General features: G+C 33.8%; 2 protein-coding genes across 2 annotated transcripts in view; one reads left to right on the plus strand and one right to left on the minus strand.

The window, feature by feature from the left end:
• LOC117173651 (histone deacetylase complex subunit SAP30 homolog) overlaps positions 1-4,621 on the plus strand; it is a 98,585-nt gene extending 93,964 nt beyond the window's left edge. Inside the window, exon 4 of the mRNA XM_033362292.1 lies at positions 3,446-4,621. Coding sequence (XP_033218183.1) covers positions 3,446-3,574 — 129 coding nt within the window. The 3' untranslated portion in view covers positions 3,575-4,621. The remainder of the gene's footprint in view (positions 1-3,445) is intronic.
• Positions 4,622-4,625: 4 nt separating this feature from the next.
• The window catches only part of LOC117173650 (exosome complex component RRP45), a 49,694-nt gene continuing 44,377 nt past the window's right edge, over positions 4,626-9,942 (minus strand). Inside the window, exon 9 of the mRNA XM_033362291.1 lies at positions 4,626-4,761. Within this exon, the coding sequence (XP_033218182.1) occupies positions 4,700-4,761 (62 nt within the window). The 3' untranslated portion in view covers positions 4,626-4,699. The remainder of the gene's footprint in view (positions 4,762-9,942) is intronic.

Consider the following 9,942-nt stretch of genomic DNA (forward strand, 5'->3'; position numbering starts at 1 on the left):
CCTAAGTGCAAGTCAGTTAGAAAATGCCCGAATTTGCGAGGAACATTTTAGGAGTGTTAAATAAGAAATGTATGCATGTAGAATGTGAGGTTATGTTTACGAGTTTATCTTTACCATAACCGCAGCGTAAGAATTATTTGTGATTTATATTTATTACAATCGTTTGTAATATTATTGTATCATACAGGCTCTCTAGCTTAAAAATCCTTTTAATTAATTCAAGATTCATAATTATATTAAAAAATTCATTTCCTTGGTCAAAAATACAAGTATTTCATTTGAAAATTATTATTTTTTGTGAAAATTTAATATCTAATTGTTCATGCAACTTTTTCACTTTGGGTTCAAATTGTATCTGTTTTTGGTTGAAAATTCGTATATTTCGTTGAAAAAGTTGCCTTTTCTGGTAGAAAATTAATCTTCTTGGCCAGGGAAAATGAAAAATTTGTTAGCAGTGTTTGCCGGTGTTGGCGCTTTGGTTTTTTTAGATACCAGTTCCTTGGATCAACGCAGTTTTGACGTCAATTGCGGTCAAAACATAACCTAATTTTTTTTTAATATCATGCTTTTTTTATTTTTAGAAATCTACTCAATCGAAGAATAAAACAGATAATCTTTCTTATTATTATCAGCAATTCCCCTATTTAAAGCTCGCATTTCACCGTCATGCGTGGAACCTACACGCGTGCTAGAGATATGTGTCGCAATTACTGCGCATATGTCTTCTCCGATGATAGCGCGGCGTGCGGGAAAATCCGCACGCAGTATTTGTATGCGTCTTCATATTCTGAATTGTCAACTTAATTAAGTATTTTTAAAGATTAAGTTTCTCAAAGCTCTCTAAGCTTTGAGGTACACATTCTCATCGTGACACTCGCGCTGGGTGCTCGATTTTCGACAGACATTTGTTAACAGGTTTTTTCAATCTTCTTTTTCATAACTTTGGTCGTATTTCCACAAATTTTTTATTTATTTTTTTATTTTTAATGATATTTTTCACAAATAATGCAAAAAGTACGAATCGAATCAAGAAGTGATTATTAACGAATTTGTAGATATTTTTTGGATCACAATTTTGTTAATTCATCTTTTTTCGTATTCTGCATATTTTGACCACAAACTGGAATTTTTTATTTTTCATTATTTTTTGTGCAATAAAAATGTGAACTTTCGATTTTCCAAGCAAATCCAGAAATTTGTTATGATAATCTTGTAAGGCCTTCAAAAATCAATTTTTTTCTTCTCTTGACTTTTTTAGGGTCGTGCGTTGTTGTTTGGCTTGAAATTTTGATTTTCGATTCATTAAAAAAGTTTTGAAAATGCTATAACTCTGAGAATATTATTTTTATCTCAAAAAGTCATTAGGATAAATTCTTCGTCTTTTTTGCTACTATTGATACCCGTACATGGAATTTTCAAATTCAGAAAAAAGCGGTCTCAACAATTTTCAAAGTGTGCTCACTTTTTGAATTTTTATTCGAAATGGCTGGTTAACGAACTAGTCCTTTCTTTTAGGACCTACAGAAAGTGTGCCAAAGATCGATTTGATCTGTTCATTTTTTCGAGAGTTATCGTGTTTACGGATGGACGGCCTGACAGACGCAGTTGATTTTCGGATTCAGGGGGTCTTGAAACGTGGAGATCCGTTGAAAAACTGTGGTGTCAAAATTCCGACAATTCTAATACTTTCTCAATCATAAATGATTTTTTACTAATACAAAGGTTTTTTTAGTTCATATCTATGATATTACTTCAATTTTTCGCGTAATTATATGATTTCTACTTGTCCGGTCAGGTGACCGTCAGATTACTGGAAATCTTAATCTGACGGTCACTCTCAATTTTTATGTGAAGCAGCCCTCTGCATCGGCCGTGTATATGTATGTACTCATGGGCGCTGCTCGGCCTGACCACGTTAATACCAGAGTTGAGTTGGGAGATTGCTCGCGTAATGGAATAAGAGACTCCGTCAAAATCCGACTGCTAAAAGTGCCCTCTTGGCCTGTGGGTCAACTTCCCGGAGTTACTTCACAGTTTTCGGCATTTTTGAGACGTTACGCGTCGGTAAACGAGTTACCACCGGAGTAACAATTACTGGAGTTACCATAAACATAAATGGTGCACTGAATGTTTATCACTCGAATATTAAATGTTTATTATATAATTATTCTAATGATTCACAATTATTAGTAAGTAGTTATACAATGAAAAATAATGATTTATTTTAAAAATAAAAATTCAAAATATTATATTGTTACATAGGTATGTATGCAATAAATCATAAATTATTTCTTACAATTTTAATACAATACCGGCAAAAGTTTATGTTCACCTAATTTTTAATGACTGATAAGTTCTCTTTATTTTAAATATGAAAGAGATAAAAAATTTTCTCTTTAAAATATCGAATGCTCTCAAAATTCAAAATTCTGTATGAAATCGAGCAGAGGATAAAACTTATTTGTCAATTTTTTAAGTGGATATTGCAAAAATGGTGTAAAATTCTAATATTTCCTTACACTTTATGTAATATCCGAAATAATCAAAATTTTGTAATGTTAGGCTTATTTTAACCCTATTTTCCACAGCATCAGAGCAGCTTTCGATCAGTAATTACTGATAACCGTGGTAAAAAGCAGTAATTATTTAATTTTTATAGAAAAAAAAGTTTTGGAGACAAACATTTTAATTTTATAATAAATTAGACCCTCTGCTTGCGTATTATGTAGTTGTCTGTACGTAAAACATGTATAATATGTAATTATAATACAAATGCAACTCTCGAAACTGAGATTTGGGACGGGTGATTCAAATTACTATAAGGGAAATCTATGTTAACTACTGAATGAATAAGACTAAAACTAATGTTCGTGCTATAGAAAATACAGAAGGAAAAATTTGTAAAATATTCAAATGTTTGATTGTAAAATATTCAAATGTTTGATTTTTTTACATTCTCATCTTAATAAAATGGTATTGTTTTGAAAGCGGATAACTTTTGCATGACTAGTCTTTATATTATTTCATCATTATTTCATGTCAGTACAAAGATACTGGTAACTTCAACTAAAATGTAAAAAAAAAATTATTGCAGAAATAAGTAACAAAAAGTTACAAATAGAAAAAACTGTTGAATTTGTCCATTTTTCGGAATTCTTTTCATCCTTTTGAACTAAGGAATACAACAAAATGGCTAGTAATTAACCCCTCGATTTTCACTTTGAAGCCAGTTAAATTCTTTGTTTTCTTTTGGATTCACTGTAAACCTTCTGAATTCACCTGAATTCGTTAAACTTGTTTAATTATTTAAATCCTCTGAATTCTAGAATTCAGATGTACATCCAAATTGCTAGTGGTTCCCTGGGAATCCGATTTCTCTCAAGAACATTACTCTGATTATTAATGATAATCTATTCCTAGCATTAATAGTTGTGTTACTTTACAGGCGCTGATGAAACACTTCAAGCAAATCCCAGTAGTGGAGAAAGATGCTCTGAGTTTCTTTTTTTACACGGTGAAGACAAATGGCAACAAGCTGGACCAGAAAAATGGATTAAGTAGCGATGCAACATAGTCTAGATCTCCGCTCGAGGAGTCTATCGATGTTGTCACATAATTTAATCGATAAAAATCTATGCATAGCTTATGTTTGTTAATATCATAGTAAGAGGCGCCCTGCAAGACAAATATCGAATCTTATGAATGATTAAAGGCAAAAGTATCTAGAAGGGCGACAAATAGACTGGAAAGTCAATAAATAATAGAGAATTTGCACGTACGATTAATAGGGAAAATAATTATTCTATCCTGTAGAGGATGCGAAACTGAGTTTTCTTTAATGAAATGAATCCGTATTAAATTGAATTACATTTTTTTGAACAAAACAAAAAATTTTTGGGAATAGTATCTTTTTTGATTGGTGTGACGTCAGTTATACGGACAGTTCTTCTCAGTGATTGGTTAATCAGCATTTTTCAGAATTCTGTGATGGAAGTTTTTTTTTCAAAAACACATTTGCAAAATGTACCTGCAGTTCAAATCAGCCAACACATTATGAAATGAATATTGATTCAAAATTTTATTTGTGCAAACAATTGAATGTCCGATTATCATTCGGTAATATAATAAATTTTCTACTCATGCAAATTCGTTAAGTCCGATTCTAAAATTTTATAATTAAAGCCTTAACATGAACAAAAATCTTTATTCGAAACCGAAACTATTTTTATGGTATCAAAATAGATTCAAGCAAAACAGATTTTTGTTATAACATTATTTGTGCGAATCCTTATATGTAAAATTTATAATCTAAATTTTACAATTAAAAAAACATATTTAGAAAACTTGGTCTTATGTTTGACTCTCCGAAACAAAAATCTATTTTTGCAATCGCTTGTATTTCTATAACCTCGTGCGGGTGTGTGTGATACGTGCGGCTGTGCGAATTTTAAAGTTATGTTAGTGGCGTCCATATTCCTAAAAAATCGTAGAATGATTATTTTTATTTAATTATTACTATATATTTACCTACGTGCAAACTGCATTATAATATTATATACCTCTACATGTGGAAATTATATATTATTTACTTATTGTACGTTTTAAATGAAGTAACATACCTTAAAGAATTTTGAAGTATTCATTTTATTTTTACTGACAAAAGTCGTATTTTGAAAATGTAGGAGAAAGAAACTCTTGTTTATATAAGGTCTTTAGTGGATACTGTGTCGGTCGTCTCTTCTTCACTGTCTCCACTTAATTCTGTAACATAAAATTGGAGTGAACATTTTCAGATCATTACTAAAATTTTCCACTTGAAGTATTAAAGTTTGATTATATTTAGAGAGCGGACTCAACAGCTCTTGAACAGCTGCAAGGAAAACTTAGGATAAATATACTTTTGTATGAATCACTGCCAGTCTGCGTAGAAGTGACAGTCTGGTTTGATAAATCAGAAAAAGAGTGAAGATGGTCACAATAAAAAAGATGCTTCCCAAAATAATAAAAAAACCATCCCTAGATATGTTTAAGAAATATGAAACCTCCTGTTCTTTCTTAGTTGCTTTACATCTTCTAGATTTGACAATATATATATTTTTTGTTTAAAGTTAAAACGTTGTTAGCAACGAAGGGATATTCAAACTTTCTTGATACGTTTACTGACATTCTACCCAAATTTATGAAGGGTATTTTTTTCGGAACTAGTGGATATTAATAGGAGGGAACTAGACATATCGTAGAAATAGCATACTGTTCTGCTGCTCTGACTTACTCCCCATGCCTATCACGAGTTCCGAAAACATTGCTGGAGCCATGAAGACGGCTCCCTTCCATGACACACACTGTACCTCTTTTGGTAGAGACGCGGCAAATTTAAAAGGTGTTCTGCTGGTGGCGGATTGAACGTGATCTCTCTTTTCTCTTTAAGACCGCGCATTACTTCACATGTGTCTACATTTGATATTTGCTGTATGATGTTGGAACACATAACCTAACACCGCTTTAACCTTCAATAGCCAACACTACTCATATTGACGAAGTCATAACTAATCTCACCTCTAGTATAAAAACTGCCATTCATACTTCAGTTCCTCAGACTACCATTAAAAAATACGATCCATCTCTCAGCCCCCAGACTGAAGACCTTATCGAAACTCGCAATAAACTATGCCGAACACATTAAAGAACTAAAAGCTGTATCCTTAAAAACGTCATTAACCACCTTCGGAAAACTATAGCAATTAAATTTCAAAAGCACAGATGCAAAAATTGGAAGAAAGAAGTCGGTAAACTTCAGATTAAAGATAACTCTATATATCGTATATTATAACTAAAACTCTTACGAAGCTGTGAACTAATATTACCCCTCTGAGAAATCCAGATAAACGTTTGAACTTTCCCCTACCGATAAAGTAAATCTCCTAGCGGTAAATTATGAAAGTAACTTCACTCCACATGGGGAAACAATCTGACCCTCAACACATTGCTGAATGTGAATAAATTGTTTCCGATTTTCTTAAAATCCCAAGTACTGATAATTTCAAGAAAACAACCCGTAAGGAACTAACAAAATAAATTAAAACTACTTAAAACAACAAAGCACCCGGTCCTGATTCAATTTAAAACTTAGTCTCTAAACAAATTCCGAACTCGTGTCTCACTCTCGTCGCCACTATCTTAAATGCTTGTATTCAACTAAGCTACTTTCCTTATTCATGGAAAATAGCTCACATTTTAGTTTTTTTTTTAGAAAAAAGGCAAGGATCCATATCATCCAACCAGATACAGTCCCATTAGTCTTAATAGAATGAGCACAATTTTTTGAAAAATAATACTCGCATAAACTATCACCTTGAGGAGAGCAGCATCCTTAAGCCGCAACAATGCGGTTTCAGAAAATGTCACTCTACGCAGCACATGATGCTTAAGCTTACCGACGCCATTAGCTTAAATCTCAATCGAAGAAAACATACTGGAGCTGTTTTTCTCGATGTAGGAAAAGCCTTTGATAGTGTCTGGCATGTAGGACTGCTAAGAAAACTAATAAATTACAATTTCCCAAGAGAGCTTAGCCAACAGAAAATTCTCAGTAAAAATAGGCCAGACATATTCAAAGGAGAAATTCATCTGAGCGGATGTGCCCCAAGGCAGCTTTAAAATCATGAATAAAAATTAATGTAGCAAAGTCAGAAAAAATTATTTTCTCAGTCATAAAGCCTGCCAAAATAAATCCACCAAAAATGTTTAATGAAGCAATAGAATGGAAAAATTCCGTAAAATACCTAGGGGGCAAACTTCATAAACATCTTAATTGGAAGTTCGGGGTTATCTCGCGGTTAAATCATATTATTAATAGACACGCGAGACTAAAACCTGAATATAGAATTCTGATTCCTCACACATATCACAAAAACCCCTAGATATAACAAGAAATCTGTCCTTCAAAGAGAATTTCAATTATCTTACATTTCAGAGTATAACAAAGAAACCTTCACTAAATTCTATGAATCTACACATAGAAAAAAGAACCTTATATTTGACTAAAAACCAAGTTAAATCTACTGATCTTCCAAGTACGTATATGGACAACACGACAATTCAGTAAACATTACAATTATAGGCAACTAAATATGACTGTCATTGATGGTTACCCGTACTGATTCTCAAGTGGTGCTGACCTGCGGATCAGTAGATTTTTCTGATCCAGACGCTATTCTGCACAGTTCCTCGATGCTGCAGTTACGAATTATGGTATCACAACGATAATGTAAAGAGGTCTATATTATGTTAACGGTATAGACTATAGTTTAGACAGCACTTTAATTTGTGCAAAAGTATTGCTAAAAAATAATTAATAAATACGCGCACGGTGAATTCTTATATATATTTTTGGATATACTTATAATTAATCGGTATTTTAATTTACAACGCTTATGATACAATTAAAATTTCGCACGAAATGGGGGGGGGGGATTCGAACGCATAAACCTAAGCACGCAAGTAAATTGTCTTAACCACTAGACTATTACACGAGTTGTGATCTGTAAAATAATTTCGCAATACATTTGTAACTGAGCTGGCGACCTTGGGAATGACTTCTGAATACACGCCCATGCAATCGCGGCATCCAACAAAAGCTCTCAGACTTACCTTATATCCATAGAAGTCAGCTGAAACAGTTAAGGAAAACAAAAACGTCCTGCTCCGATAAATTCTCTAGCGTACAACATCTGTGAAGAAGTTGTGTTGTCCAAAATTGTGTTATTTTTTTATAAAATCCCTTTCTTGCTAAGTGGGAATATTGTATAATGTAACGACTCTCGCAGAAATTTCTACAAGAAATTGTTTTTACGTGATGCAATCAATCCATTGCCTATTGCGCCGTGAATTCACCAGGTGGTCCGCGTGGATAGGTTGCGTTGTTACGACTTTAGGGGCGAGCTAAGCAAACGAATCAAATCGGTAGCATGTACCGATCCTTCGGTAATGTCTACTGCACAACTATATTAATATCGGTTCACTAGAGTTTACATTTCTTACTGTATGTAATAACAGAAATAGATTTTTATTTTACTAAAGGATAACCTTTAAATTAACCTTCATTTCATTGTGCATATACTATTTTTTAACATTAAGGGTGCAAAATTCGCGTTATTGGATGCCTATAAAAAGAGAGCAAAACACATAACCTCACATTTACGCATCGCTCTGTCTCGGTCTCTCTGAATATACTTCTTATGGATCAGCTGACTTTCTCTCCCTATTATTAGGAGGGAGAGAAAAACTGATTTTGCTCCCGCTTATAGGCATCCAAAACGCGCATTTTGCGCCCTGAGTGTTAAAAATATTATTTTGACCTACCTCGCAAGCACGCGATGCCAAAAGACTTCCTCATGAAATAAGTCAACCAGCGACTTTAATTTTTCGACCCCTCTACCACCTTCCCACTCTTCTTCTTTACTTTTCTTTCATAAAATAAACTATCAAATATTGTGGGTTTTCCCGCTTACGGTCTGTTTCCCACATATAATAAACGTCACTTTGAATTGCAGTCATGCCACGTTTCTCTCAGATTGTGTAACAATTCCCGAACGCGTAACACGCAAAACCTTCTTTCAGTTCGATCATTCTTCGGGGAGATAATTCATCGCGGGTGCGCGACTGGTGCGGCTGCAGCGCACTAGTCTCCCATCTGCGTACATTGGATCTCACAGGAGGGGGCGATTGTTGGGGCCCCCTCATCCCCACTCTTTTTTCCTAACATCGCTTTTCTACTAATAGTCGGAGAGCTGAGGCCGTTTTTGGCGAGTTATTAGGTAACGATTCTGCCACTATTTTCCTGACTGTTGAGAATATACTGATCACGAAATGTGGCTTCTCAAGGAGTAGTCCCGGGGAGAAAGTGTTTATTTACTCTTTCGAAGTTGTAAAAAAAAAATGATTAAAATAAGTCATAGGGTAACGGCTGAATCTTTCTGCGTTGAATGTGGAGATAATTAGACAATGTTCCGTGCAATTAGCAGAAAAATAGTCCGGTGCGGAAGGGGGGGGTGGCAGAACGATCCAGAGGTCTAAAAGAATATGCCATTTTAAAGTTATTCAATATTTTTTAGAAGTCCTGAATTTTATTTTTCTTATCATTCTTGACAATTATATCGAGAACCGTTTGTGATATTGAAAAAATAGGTGATTATTGAAATCGGCTTCTGAAAACGGATGGAAATCGTGCACAATGTGTTCAACAAATGCATGATTGACATTTAGCAATTGGTTTTTTGAACAAAATCGCCAAATCCAAAATTATATAGTTATAGTGCATGATGCCAAAAGTTGCATATTTTTCAGCCAGTGTAGTCAATGGAAATTGAGATGAATTGTAACTGAATATTAATTGATCGAGGTATGAATAACCAGTGATATTAGATGTACACTAGGGTGGTCCTTATTTTTCAGTCATTTTTTTTACTCTACCTCCTAGTTTTGTTCCAAGGGTAAAAACAAAATCTTCATGAAGTTTCCCATGGATTTAACAGAGGAAAAATGGAACTTCTTAATGCCTGATATTGAAATGCGAAATTATGGTACAATCATACCTATGGGGGCGTTATGCGGCAGCATACCGCGGAACAGTTTTCAAGTATACTATTTTTTTGTATTACTCACATTGATCCAAAATTGCATGAAGTCATCGGAAAAAACTATTCACTTAATCGAAAATATTGATTAATTGAGCGGTTGGGTGCAAGAACGGCTTACTTGTATTTTCAGAAGTCACTTGCTCTTCATTTGATCCCCACGAAATTATGTGCAAAACAAAAGAAACACAAGTGACTTCTAAAAATATAAGCTGAATACATTCTGTTGATTTTGTTTTCTATTCATTCTGTACCCGAAGCTCAGATGACTTTATAATAGATATTTTTATGTTGCTCTGCTTGCTTA

This window comes from Belonocnema kinseyi, chromosome 5 (assembly GCF_010883055.1).
Source record: "Belonocnema kinseyi isolate 2016_QV_RU_SX_M_011 chromosome 5, B_treatae_v1, whole genome shotgun sequence".
Taxonomy (NCBI): domain Eukaryota; kingdom Metazoa; phylum Arthropoda; class Insecta; order Hymenoptera; family Cynipidae; genus Belonocnema; species Belonocnema kinseyi.